General features: G+C 46.0%; 1 protein-coding gene across 1 annotated transcript in view; it reads left to right on the top strand.

The window, feature by feature from the left end:
- Positions 1–2,938: 2,938 nt before the first annotated feature.
- Positions 2,939–14,165, top strand: part of STT3B (STT3 oligosaccharyltransferase complex catalytic subunit B) — a gene marked incomplete at its 5' end in the record, with an annotated part of 49,506 nt that continues 38,279 nt past the window's right edge. The window contains 2 exon segments of the mRNA XM_084282894.1: positions 2,939–3,057; positions 3,059–3,244. Coding sequence (XP_084139020.1) covers positions 2,939–3,057; positions 3,059–3,244 — 305 coding nt within the window.

Consider the following 14,165-nt stretch of genomic DNA (forward strand, 5'->3'; position numbering starts at 1 on the left):
GGTGCAGAGCCCTTTGCAGACAATCTTGCATCGGTTTACAACTGACATAAGTGATTTGAATGTATCCACCAAAAGGTTGCACCTGCTTAATTAAACCGAGTTTAAAATTATTTTAAGTTCATGCCATTTTATCTCATACGGAGACTAATATATAGCTATTTTTAAATGCGTTAATGTTCAGATTCTCAAGGATAATTATGTGCAATAGCATTGTGTTTTCTTTCAATTAAACCCTGCCATACATTTTTAAACAATGAGCATCCAGGGATTTAACTGAGCACATCACTGAAATCGAGCGTCCTCTAGCACATTGAGTTATGCTCAATTGTACTATGTACACTGTAACATCCTTCACTTCAGGGAGTGCTGTTCCGTTACCTTACAAAGCCATCTTCAGAAACCTTAACACCAAACTTACTGATCTGCAGGACCGAGGAGTTGGAAGGACTGTTTAAGTGACTTGCTTATTCACCTTAAACTTGAGCTGACAGCCGCGGCTTTCCACACCAACTCCTGTGAATAAACACCGCCAAATTGTGGCTGATAATTTGGTGAGAAGCATGAGACATCTCCCCTAACCATGAGTTTGTACTTCTGGTTAATAATTTATTACGTGGATGCATCTAGATTCTTCTGCATGAATTCTGTTTGACATTACTTCAACAGCAGGCTGGATGTCAGCAATACATGGTAGCTGTGTTGAGGAAGGAGGAGCTCTCATCTGACTTTTTCCTGTACACAGACCTACAACTTTCAAGATGCTTCACTTTGTAAACCCATTATATGACCCCTGCATTTGGCATTATCCCCATAACAATTCCATTATTAAGGAAGATGGAAGATTAACTAAGATTTTTTTTTCCCCCTTGAGGCATTTGGATATCATTTTACATGCTCAGAATAGGAAACTCATTTTCTGCATGCAAAATGGTTCATAATTGTTATACAAAGTCAACTCCTCAATCACTAATGTGGACACTTTTGAAGTTACTTTGTCTTGAAATGAAACGCCACCAAACACGGTGAAACAAGTCAAACCAAATTACCTTAAAGCAAAAGAAAGAACACAAGAGGATAAGGAGGAAGAAAATAAGAGATGAAAACCCTCTTTCCCCACCAAGCTGTACTAAGTATGGGCTGAATGCTGCTGCTCAGCAGACATGCTTTGCATCTCCTCAATGTACTTTGCATTTATGACATGGCAAAATACCATCAAAATCACTGAATCCTTCCATCCAACTACACGACTCTGTGAATTTTTACCTGTGTGCATCTGTTTAATCAATTTTATTTTAAGACTACTAAACCTTATTTTATATAAAAGTTCAAAGAGCATATTTACAGAAAAAAAATATCATAAGAGTTTTTACCAGAGCGGTGCTTTTATAACCACTAGATTTTGTTACCCCAGCTCTCACGTATTCAACAGTGCAGACTTTGAACAGTTTGAAAATGAATAGGCAACAATATTGTTTGTTACCAAGGACAAAGCAGCACTTTGCCATTAGTCAGCATTGAAATAAATCAAGCTCTGTCTGGGCTTGTCTACGCTCAAAAAATTGTCAGTATAGTCGGAATGATATAACATCCCTGTTGCAAGTAAAAGTTATGGCCCTGAAATTTAAAGCACACGCCATGCAACTTGGTCCATGCCATGATCGGCAACGATTTTTAAATAAAACACATTCCTCATTAAGGAATGATAACACTGATGATAAATTTTACATAAAACGAAGATTTATATCATTTTTTTCAGTGCATCATCAGTCCACTTTGGCTCCTGAGTATCTAAAGAGATGGTCTTGGGTGTGGGGGAAGAGAAAATAAATGTATTGCATGTACACCGCGGGTTAAAGCAGCTCCTCTCCTGCCAGATTTAAGCGTGAATTGCCGTCACAAGGCAGGACCCAACTGCGCCAATGGAAACACTGCAGAGGCCAGCGCCGAGCCTGTTGTTAAATGATTTTAGCAAACACCTGAGAGTTCCCCATTTCTAGACACTTTCGCTCTTTGTTTGTGAGCCAATTAAAAAAAAAATGAAATCCTTCAGGTGAAACGCCAATTGGGCAGCTCATTAGAAGCCCTCAGAGGTGACATGGGAGAAGGGGCAGGTGCCTGACTGAATTTCTCTTGGACGTGTTATTGATGTGTTAAACAAGAATGGGCAAGAATAGTGTATTAAACACATAATGCTAATAAAGAAAACTTACACATATGTCACATATGTTTTTAAGAGCCAGATATGGCAAATTGCACTTTATAACCGTGTGGCACTTTGCCTGAGCCGTGCTCGGGCTGAGCGCCCAAAATGGCGCGGGGCACACGCAGCGCCTCAGGGCTCCCCCCGCCGGCGGGGCCGCTGGGGCCGTTGGGGCCACGCCCCCGCCCCGCGGACTACCACTCCCGGCAGCCACCGCGGCGCCCGCCCGGGCGGCCGCTAGGGGGGGGTGCAGCTCCTGAGCGGCGCCGCGTGACCCTCCCGCCTCCCTCTCTCCTATTGGACCGAAGAGCCGTCAGTCACCCCCGACCCCTTTCCCCGCCGATTGGCCGCCCGGCCTCGCCCCGCCCCTTTTAAATACCTGTCGCTCTGCCACAGGCCGTCACGCCGCCAGGCCGGCGGCGGCGATTGGCCCGCGGTAGCCCCGCCCCTTGCGCGTAGCCCCGCCCCCTCGCATCGCCCCGCCCCGCGCGGAGGGCGGCAATGTCAAACGGCGGCGGGCGGCGGGCGGGGGCGGAGCGGGGCCGGGGGGGCTCCGCCTTTCCCCCGCTCTCTCTCCGCCTCCCTTGCCTGGGGGCTGGCGAGCGCCCCTCCCTCCCTCCCTCCGCCCGCCCCTTCCCTTCCCTTCCCCTCCGCCTCCTCCTTTCCCCTCCTTTCTCCTCCTCCTCCCCCCCGCACACGCGCCGGGCGGGGAGGCTGCGAGGGAGCGGCGGGCGCAACATGGCGGAGCACTCGGCCGCCGACAGCGGCAGGCACAAGCCCGCCGCCAACTCCCTGCCGCCGCCGCAGCTCCACGGCCGGGCGCCCGGCGGCTCCCCGCCCCCCGCGGCGGCCGGAGGAGGAGGTGGAGGAGGAGGAGGAGGAGGAGGAGGGGGGGGGGGGGCTGTCGGGGGGCCTGTCGCAGCCGGCGGGCTGGCAGTCGCTGCTCTCCTTCACCGTCCTCTTCCTGGCCTGGCTGGCCGGCTTCAGCTCCCGGCTCTTCGCCGTCATCCGCTTCGAGAGCATCATCCACGAGTTCGACCCCTGGTGAGCCGCGGGCGGGACGGGGCGGGCGCCCCCTGCCCCCCTCAGTGCCCCCTTTACCCCTTTTATCCCCCCTTTTACCCCCCTTTTACCTCCTTATCCCCCCCCCGGGGATGGGGCCGTGAGGGACCCGCCGCGGCCCGGGGGCGCCTCAGGGGCCGGGGCCGCGAGGGGCGGCTCTGAGGGAGTGTGTGTGTGGGGGGGGGGGGGGGCGCCCGCTGCCTTCCCCGCTCGTTTTTCTGACCCAGTTTCTGGGTTTTTACCCCCAAAGTTGGCCCCCGGCGTGAAGCTGCGGAGGGTTTCGGGAGCACCCCTGTGCCGCGTGAGCCCGCTCGCGGAGCCGGGGGGTGGCGAACAAGGCAGCGCTTTGTTTTTGAAGCGTCGCACTCGGCGGTGCCGAGGGAGAAATCACACGGCGGAATCGGCGTCTTTGGCGTGGTTTTTATGCGAGTGTGAAGGGAAGGAAGGCGAACTCCTGTTAACGAAGTTACCAACGGGGAGCGCGGCTGAAAGCATCCGCAGCCAGGATGCGACCCCAGCCTCGCAGCCCCTGGAGCAGTTCTTAAGTTCTCCAGATCCAAATTGAAGCAAAAAAACCCTTTCCCTTTCCATGGAAGAAACTTCTGTTTTACAGATTACAGCTTCGTACAACTTCACCCAACTCTTATACTCAAGGCTCGTTTCCAGATGAATGGAGCTCGTGCAGCATTCGGTAGCTTTCGCTATTAAAGCGCTGAAGGACGCAGAAAGCACGCAGCGAGGGTTAAGTTCAGAGTCCTGCTCGCGGCTGTAAAGATAGCCCTCCCGGTTTTAATAACGTGTAAGTCGATGCAGAGTCATCTTCCTCAGCGCGCACGCAGAAGGCGTCGCTGCCGGTGCTGCTGCTGCTGCTGCATGGAGCTCTGCTAAGGAGAGGATAGATGGAAGTTGATAAAAGTCCTTGTTTTTAATGCAGGTCTGGGGGAAGCCGTTGAAATGTCAAGAACCATGCCAGTGTCATGTTGCTGCATGCCAGAAATGGTGGAGGCGAATGCACTTAAGTTAATTAGTAGGAAAGAGAACCTAAAATGGTAGAAACTAAGGCAAAAAAAAAAAGTGTTCTCTATTGCAGCAGCAGTATTGGTGGAAAGAAGGAAAAAACGGTGATGTGCCTAAATACCGCTGAGTGGCTAGAAATGAACGTTTTTTCACAGTTATAAGGGTCTTGCAAATCTGAATCTGATGTGGGAAAAGAGCTTACAGAAAGAGATTAGAAGCAGTGCCCTATTTTATTTTTTAACTACTTCTTTAGCAGCTCGTGCAGGTAAACTGCTTTCTCTTTTCTTTAGGACAGCAGCCACAGGCTTTGCTGGTGAAACAATTCCACGTTTTTCTCTGTTACTTTAGCTTTTTCTGTGAAGCTTGTATAGGGCATAGGCCATCTATTATCTAGTATTTGTTTTGTGATGAGAGAAAGCTGAGGTATATTTGATAAAATGAGGAGTGTTAAGCAAAACTGTTAATCTTTTGAATGGAAAAATACTGTGGCCTTTAAGGCGTTGAATGTTTTATCATTTACTGAGGAATTCAGTTTTCTGATGTGGGCATAAGAAACGTAGGACATGTGGGGTGGAAAGAGAGGGAGATCTGCTTTGGGTTATCAGCAGGTTAATTAAATCAATTGCTCTGTTTTTTCTAGCATCCCTTTGGAATTGCATTTCTGACGGTAGGGTAAGTTTTTTATTGGAGAGGAATGGGGGATTTTGTTTGGTAAAATTAGTTACTGAGAATTTCTCCTGTTGGGATTTCTTCCAGAAATGACCTAAATGTAGTCCAAACAGTCCAGTGCAGTAGAGAGAGGGCAGCTTTTGCTTTTGATCTCCATTACAATACAGTGCCTGTGCGAGGAAAAAACAAGCTGGTATTTTGTTGTCACCAGGCTGCCTTATAAACTTGTCAGCATACTGCCTTATAAACTTGCGACCCGTTTGTCATTGCTAGGATTGCTGCTTTCTTTCACGCTGAATACCTTTTTCATATAGTACGGCCGCTTTATTTCCCACGTTTTGTTTACTTCCCACGGTTGAGGTGGTCCAGAGACTGTGAATGACATGCGTGAGTTCTGGCAGCTCCTAGGTCAGGGGGCTGATGCATGGAGGCAGGCAGCACTGACTTTTTAAGCTGCGCTTGGCCATTGACAAAGCATTCAGCATTGAACTTCGGGGTTTTGTTATCAGGCCAAGAACCTGAAAATTGGCAAGTTGTTCCGTGGTATATCGGGATGGACAGGGTTCATCCCTGAAGTTTGGGGCAAGAGCTGGATTTCTGTGCTACATACCTGCAAGTGCAGAGTGAAAGTTGTTCCAGTGGAAGTACAGCAGCATGCTGATCTCAGCTGTCCCGCTGTGCCTTTCCTTCTTTCAGATGCTCCTTGAAGTGGCAGCACGGCTGCCCAGCCAACGCACCCAAAATTACAGAATAGCTGAGCAGGGACTGCTGCGCTTCTGACGTGCTGGTTTGTGTCTAAAGCACAGCTCCAGCGTGCTGCTGTGCTGTCTGTGTGGCCGCTCGTATCATACCTGCACATAACAGCCTGTGCAGTGTGTGTTGGTGTACAGGTGAGGTGGGTGAATCCACCAAGGCACTCACCTGTCACACACTGGCATCGTCACTGACTAAAGCGGCTCCGACCTTTGGCGCAGTCTGCAGTGAGCGCTATCAAAATAGTGGCACTCATTCTCTTGGCGTGCGCAGTGCTTACCGTTGTCACGTGTAAGAAGTGCATCTGAATCATTTATCATATCCCATGACATCAAGTCCAACTTCTGTCTTTCCCAGAGAATTTGAGCAGCTTACTAAACAGCACATCTCAAAAACCGTGCTTACCTTAGGAGCTAAAGGGCTGGCTTCTGCTGGAGTGCAGAAACTCTTGTGGCTGTGCGTGAGGCCCCATCCGTACCCGTTTCCACATGCGGTATGCAGCCACAGCCTGGTGGTGGCAGCTCAATTTGCCTGCCTGCTGCTAGCAGGGGACTTGTGGCCCACGGTCCTGCCAGTTCTGGTGCCAGACAGCATCACAGCGACGTCGTGCGCGTCTTTGCCTCGTCCAGCCTGGCACCATCGATCCGTTCGGACTGCCTGCTTCTTAGCTGTCATCAGGATGGCCGTTGTTCGTCGTACCTCACTGAGGTAATGTTGTTGTGCTAGTGGAAAGTGTGGTGTAGAGATAAGATAGCAATCTTCCTTGTCGCTGATACCGTCATCTGCCGTTAGTGGACTCTGGGGGCTGGCCATGAACTGGCGAACTTAAAGCTAAGGCCGGTGTGATCACTCACGTTTCAGGGGAGGGCAGGGTGAGGGAGATGAGGATTTTACCTTGAGCGCAGCCAAAAAGGTTTTGCTTGGCTCGAGTTGTGTTTGCTAGATGGATTCTTGGGCTGTTAGGAACTTTTTTTTTTTTTTTCATTAATGGCAACTTAAATTAACGCCTTTAAAGAAGATATGAAAGCTTCATTAAAATCCAGAGTGTGACTCAAGCGAACGTGAGGAGTGTTTGGAATTGATCGAACACTGGAGGTTGTGCAAATGTATTGATTTCATTGGGAGAGAGTAAGGCTGTAGGTTTGTGTTGTAGTTAGAGGATCTGATGGTTGTCTCTTGGAGTAGGAGTTCTCCTGTCACCCACTGTGCAGTCCTGCTTTTTCCTTTGTGCTTGCTCTCAAGCACTCGGTGAGTTGATTCAATGAGGTACATTGTCAAAATACTGTAACGTTGCAGCTCTCTGAACCTGCCCACGATCAATTTTTATGTTGCACTTGAGTTTATTTCTGAAGAAGAATGTGGATGTTAGGAGAGAAAGTAAACAGCAGCTGGTTTTATAGGATGAAATCAGATTGAGTGATAGGCTAGAGATGTGCATACATGTAAAAACAGCACGTTAAGAGCGTGGAGCAACTGGAGTGATGAAGGGTAAGTAGCAGCAAGTGAGTGTACCTTAAGCTGATGTTAGTAAGGGGAAGGAAATCAAGGCAGGAGGACGATACGGTGCTTGTAAATGGTTGATCTCAACAGTGCTCAATCTGCAGGCTATAGGTGGATGTGGCCCACCCAGATAGTTCATCTGGCCACTGCTTACCTGCTAGTCACTCTTCTTGCTGAGCAAACAGCAGGTTGCACAGTAACTGTGTTGCTCCTTGGTGGTGGCAGGCACTGCCACCTCCAATTCCTGTCTTCCTGGAGGCTCTCAGCCCCTTGCATAAGGTGAAGGTGAGCATGTGCACGTGGATCTGTTTAGGAAACATTTCCCACCCACTTTAACATTCTCTTTCCAACCACCTCCTTTTGTTGATGATCTTTGACAACTCCCAGACCTTGGGAAAACATTTGTTTCCAATCTGGTTTGAATGTAATCACTTTGGATTGATTTTGAGATGTTGGCAAATATCAGGAGATTTGCGTTGAAAACATACTAGAGCTTCTTGTTCAGAAGCTTTTTGATTCTGTGAAATGAGAAATATTCTATTTATTTCAACTTTATAGGAATATATTTGAAAATTCTCTCGGCACAGGCACGTCTTTGACTTGTGATGCTTCCTAGATTGTAAGCTTGGAAGCCCTGTGTGTCCAGGGATGTGAGCATCCTTCCCGTCCCTAGGTACTTGGAGACTGTGGTTTTGAAGCTGAGTGAGCTTTTCTGGCAAGTTGATATGGTGTGAAGTCAAGAAGAAGGAAAATTGATTGCACCAGACTTTTTTGCTGCTTAGGAAATTGCAGAAAGTGGTAAATATTAGAAATTTCATGGAAGGGAGGGCAGCCTGGCAAAACAACATAGGGCAAAGTTGCAGATGTAGCAGAGACGTTGTGAGAGGGGAGACCTCGAATTTGATCAGGGTAAGACCAATGCAGCCAAAAAGCAGTTCCCCTTTGTAGCCTCAGCAAGTTGCTATCAATCATGTGAGAATCAAAACAGTTCCACCACTACGGTTGTTTTCTACCCCCTTTACTGTTAATTGGTGTTGTTTCTTTCCCCGCTAGCCCAACCTTCAATTAGGGTGCAAACCTCACGTGGTTGCAGTGATGGGGAAGAGGGTAGGAAGGGCAGTGGTCATAAAACCTGTGTGGAATGTGGTTGTGCACGGGGACTGTCCTGACAGCCACCTCCTGGAAAACACAGGAGGGGAAACAGTGCTTGCAAAATGCTGACCCATTTATTGATTTGTGGAGAGAGGAACAAAACCTGAAAAGGAAAATACATCGGAATGGTTTCTGTAGGCTGGGGTGAACTGAACTGACAAGTTTAGCTTTTAATGCCGTGATTTTTTATTTTTTTTAAAAAAACAGTCTTCAAGGAATGCTGTAGCTAGTCAGGTGTTACTGAGCGAATGCTACGATGAAAATCCTTGAATGGGCTTTTCTTGGCAGATACCCCATTTTGCGAGCAGCTTAATGTGTGCTGTTTTTTTAAACAGAAATGGGATGCCATTACGTAGGGTCAGGGTGGTTTATAAAGGTTACCTTTTGTTTCCTATCACAATTCTCCCTAATAGGCTCTGATTATGGCAACCTGTAATCCCAATTCTCATGTTTTAAATCTCTCTCATGTTGGATTTGGGGTGGGAACGAGGGGAGTTTTAGGCAGTAAAGCTTGTAGGCAAATTGAAAATCCGATAGGTACTGATAGCTTAAAAATGGGCTGGGGGGAGTCTGGATTTAGGGGGTGTTTGTGCTATTCCATAGGGCTCTCTCCTGATTAAGTCTGATTCTTTCCCATTTACTGTCTGCCTGTGCCTGTGCTGCAGAAAGTTTCCTCCTTAATTTTTGAAAATTCTGTTCATGCAAGCCCTGTGAGGTACATTTGTAGTGACATTTGGAGCCAGTCCCGAGGGCTCCTTTCTACTTAGCGGAGTTGATAAAGCTGCTGCTGCTTGTGGAGCCCGCGGAGCGCTCTGGAGCAGGGCATGTGCAGGTTTTTTTATTACTGTAAACTCCTTTAGCAAAACTTGTTCTAGCCATTGGACTTATCGCTTGCTCGGGGAGCAAAGTGAACTTAGGACAAGGAAGCAGCAGGACTGTTGCCGTGGTCTTCCTGTGCTTTCCAACTGCAGTAAGTTTTGTGGTATGTCCAGCAGATTGGCTTTGGTTCTGGCCCTGTAGCTGAGCTTCTGATCTTCACCTGAGCTGCTGGTGGCAATCCAGCTGGGGTATCCTTCATGTCAGCAGCTGGTCGGTCTGAGCTTGAGAGGTACAATGAAATGGACCCTGGTGTTACTCCACACCTTACAGAAGCTGAGGCAGCCCGAGGAATGAGTTTAAGGTCACGGACACAGAAGCTGATCTATTTTGTTTGGATGTCTTGACTTGCTGCTGCTTTCCCCGGGTGAAAGCTCCTTTGGCATATGGAGAATTAAAGTCTTCCTACGCTTCCAAGTTCTTGCTATTAAGTGAGGCAATATCGCCGTGCTTTAGAAAGAGAAATGGGCTATTTTAAACAAGGAGTAAACTGGGTGCTTGTGCATGAGAGCTGCGAAGAACGGGAAATGGCATTTAAAATATCTGTACGCTGTGGGGGACTCATGTCCAGTGTCATGTGTTAAAGAGCCCATCTGACAAAAATTACTGTGATGTGGACTGTAATGAGAATTATTTCTGGGTGTTACAACGCTCATCGTGCTGCTTTCTACAGCAGTTTATTTGCACAGCTTAAATTACTTTGTTAGTTAAAGGGCATGTCAGAGTTGTGTTGAGCTGATAATCCATGGAGATAGAATTGCAATACACCTTTGCAAAAGTTTCCTCATGTAAAACAAACAAAAACCTTGGGAAACAACACTGCAGTTGAGCATGTGAGTTTGTTCGTAGATTTTTGGTGGTGCTCTTAATGGAAGTGTGGTTTTATATAGTAGTATTTACACTTATTTAGAAAGGATGGCTCATTTTTTTTGCCTCTCTTATTTGTGGGCATTGCCTATCCTGTTTGAGTGGGAAATGGATTTTGAGGGGAGGAAAAGCAGCGTGTCCTTATGTCATTTATAACTGTTGTAACACATCTGGGCAGCCTACATTTTTGCAAGTTCTTTGCTTTCTTTTTTTCCTTTCTGCTTATTTCTGTTTTTCTGTACATTGTAGCCTACTTCTTGTTTAGCTTTGAAGAGCGTGTTGGGTTTTTTGTTTTGGTTGGTTGCTTTTTAGTCCTGTCTTCCCCGTAGAGAGGGTGTTTGAAGGAAATCTAGGGTGTGCAAAGCACCTGTTTGATGCAGGTGATTAGGAGGACCACATTTTTAGCAAGAATACTTGCCTGCGAAAAGCAGAATGCATTTTCTTGACGCAGAACAAAACAAGCCTACTTGTCCTAAATACCTTTCTTTATGTCTTCTGCTCCAGCTCTTATTTTGGTCTGTATCTTGAACGTGCTTCCTTCCTATTCTAAATTTATCCCAAGCAGCATTAGGAAGTTCAGTTGAATAACTTAGAATTTGTAAATATTGTTTCAGATGTGTATCTTGGAAAAGACAGTTTCATCTTCAGGGCTGAAACACTTAAAGTTTATCATTCGGCTATTAAAGGCCTTTAAAATGCCTGTAATTCTTTCTTTGGCACTAGATAAAATGCCTTAAAGTTGCAATTTAGAAGGTCAGCGAAACCAAATTGGAGCTTTGGCATTATATTGATGTTAACAGTGGAAGCAAATGGGCATCTCCTTGGCTTGCTTTACGGAAGAACAAGAATCATTAAAGCCAATGCAGCGTTCGAGTTTCCCAAAAAGTTGTGCAATGCTGCTGTGCTGTGGCTGGTTTATCTGATCCTGGTGACTACGACGATTTCTCCGACGTCAGACATCTGAAGTAATATTTGAAAAGCTGTTTTATATCTCTCACAATTTGTTTTACTCTGTAACAATGTTAATATTTCATTTGCCATTTAGAAAATGGATTTTGACACTGAAGAGACTAAATTAAGACTGTTGCAAATATTTAATCTGTGATATCTCAGGTCAGTGTCATTTTACTGCTGGTAATGACAAATGTAAATTTTTTTTCTGCTATGTTCAGGAGCCACGGAACTGGCATTGCTTTAATTTTGTAATGCCCTGCTTCTTTACCAACGCTCTCCCATCCTCCCAAAGTAAAGCCTGATTTTTGCTTGGAAAAGCTTTGGTGATGTGTTTTGTTTCAAGTTACCTCGTGCTTGTAACTCTTGCATCGCTGAATTGTGTTTTCTAGCTTTTGCCTTTTGCTGTAGTAAGTCAATTTCAGGGTTCATTTTCTTTATGTTCCTGTCATGCTGTAGTAACTTCAGCACAGTCTCACCTATGTGCATCCTGTCTTTACACTGTGGTAGTGTGCTCCTTACAGTGCTCTCTGCTGTCTTCTTCCAGGGTTATCTGCAGGAACAGAAAGCCACAGAACAGCCTTAAATGTTAGTCGAGTGGTGCTTTTACCCAGGGTGTTAAGCAGTGTTGTCCTCTATCTCGGTATCTGTGCTGGAGTACCTGTGGATACCATTTGTGTCCTGGGGAGCCTGTGCACAGTGATTCCTTCAAGAACTTCCAGGGAGCTAACTCCACTGATGGGAAGGCAGCGCAGCATCTTCTGGGCTGACTCTGGATCCCTACAGTATGGCAAGGTGCTGTCAGGCGTGTCTTTACTGGAACAAATTGGCCCTATTTGCATCTAATCAAGTCAGGCTCCCAATGTTCCCATCATCTGTTGGACATTTCCTGAAAAAGTTTTCTAATGTGTTATTAAATTGCAGCACTCCCAAATGTCTAATAAGTGCAGGTGTCAGGCTTTGTGGCTGGATGCAAAAAAGGGGAGCTCCCCTTTTCCAGTGGCAGTGGGCTGCTCCATCAGCTTATTTTGTACCTTGATTTGGTCTCAAGTATCCATGAGTATCCACCAACGAGCTGTTTTAATTTTTCAGGGGGTGAACACTTTAATAGTTCCTGCTGAAGCTCTTCGACTGTGCTGGAGCTGTTCAAATGTTATTTCAGAAATAAGATTATCGTTACTTAAATGGTTATATGGCACGTTGGACATCTGGGTCTAAATCCCTCTTCTGAATCAGCAAGGCTAACTCTAGCCTTCTAATTTGAAGGCGCGTTTGTGGGGAGAGTTGAGAGGGCATCCTGCCTGGTGGGGACTAAAGCGTGGAAGGTCCTGAACAAGCCAGTTTAATTCATCCCTGGAGAATGAAGAGAGAAGATTTAGGATTATGTGACCTCAGAACTATCCCTTGAGAGCTTCTGCTAGGTCCTTTCCAACAACTCTCACGTATCCCCTGCCATATACCTCTTTTCTTCCCTGCCTGAACTGCGACTGATCCCCTTGCTTTAATATCCCCCTTACTCTGTTCCTGTTGTGCAGCCAGGTGTTTGTTTTACTTTACCCCATTTTATGTGGCCCTGGGGGAGAAGGAAGAAGCATCGCACCTGAAGTTGGGACTTGTCGTTTAATAAAATTGCATTCGAAATTAAACTCATCCCTTTTACTGTTCATTAATGCAAGATGGAAGGGATCTAACTACCAAATAGCACACCGATGTAGCCAGCTGGTCAAGGGGGTGATGTGTTTTGGAAAGGATGTGCTCATGGACACAGAAGGGTGGATGTCGTCTGGGACTATTTCTGTAACAGCACTTGTGACAGAGAGGCATCACAGCTTCAAAGAATATCTGTGTAAGAGTGAGCTTATCTCATTTAAAACTATTGCTCCACCTCCGTTTTTTGTTTTAAAAAGCAGCATTTGGGTTACTTTTAAATACAAATTGGATTTTACTAGATATCTAAAATGACAGAGGAGCACGGTGAAATAAGTTGATAGCTATAATATAGTAAGACCGAGCAATACTAGAAATCCATCATGTAATGAGAAAGCAAACATGTAACTTTAATTTCACGTTGTACGTGGCAGGAATGTAATATTACTTATAAATACTCCTAACTGCTGAGCGCTGTAGTCACTGCAGTGCACTTATCTGTAGTGTTTCTGTGAGGATACCTAATAAAAAGCAAATCACGTTTTGTTATTATACTTTTGTGATTCTCGTGCATAGTTTTAGAGAAACGGTGGTAACCATTAGGTGCAGCTCTTAACACGTTGAATTCAATTCAGTGAAACCTTGTGTTTTTCCTTTGATGTAGACTTGTATGAAAGATAGAAAGTAAACGTAAGGAAGAACAGCTTTAACTTCTGCTTGCCATACTTATTTCTGACAATAAATCAGACACTGAAAGTGGACCAAGAATGCAAAGTACAGTTTGAAAGGTAAATTCCTGTCTGTGTATTGCAGGGAAGGATGAAGATCGCATTCCATTGTTTTCCTGGCCTTTGCTTATCACATTGGTGACCTCCTGTTCCCACACTGATTTCCTTCAGTGTGAGGATTTGTAGTCAGTCACTGCACAAACAGCTGGAACTGCCTCTGCCCTCAGCTAGAGGCTGCTGTCCCTTCTGCTGGCCTGCGTTAATAGACTGAGTGCTCCTAAGCTGCTTCAGAGAAAAATCAGGTGAAAATTTAAATAATCTTTAGAGTGGTATGATTTTCAGCGGTGATTCAAGCTAGTTACCTGATTTAGGCACTAAAGCAGATTATGAGCACTTCTGCACTCCTTTTAACTAGCAAAGCTCAGGTGAAGGATAACTGCCACAGTTAACGTGTGTGTGTAATCCAGTACAAGGCATCCCAGAATTGTGTCTCATCATTTATTTTTCCTTCCTTGCTCATTTGCAGTTTGGGTTATTCGTGCCTTTTTCTTTTCATCTTTGCTCAGTTAGGGCACAATTAAACTTATTTCTAGCTTTCTCCAAATCCTGGGTTTGTCCTGCAGACAGCTCTATCTATGATACAGAGAATGCAATATTTATGGCTGCTAGCATCAGGTCACTGAAGTGTTAAGCAGCATTTGAGCAGACATGCATAGAGCTAAACAAAATCAGGTCTCTTACCC

Source organism: Netta rufina (assembly GCF_964035555.1).
Source record: "Netta rufina genome assembly, chromosome: 2".
Taxonomy (NCBI): Eukaryota; Metazoa; Chordata; class Aves; order Anseriformes; family Anatidae; genus Netta; species Netta rufina.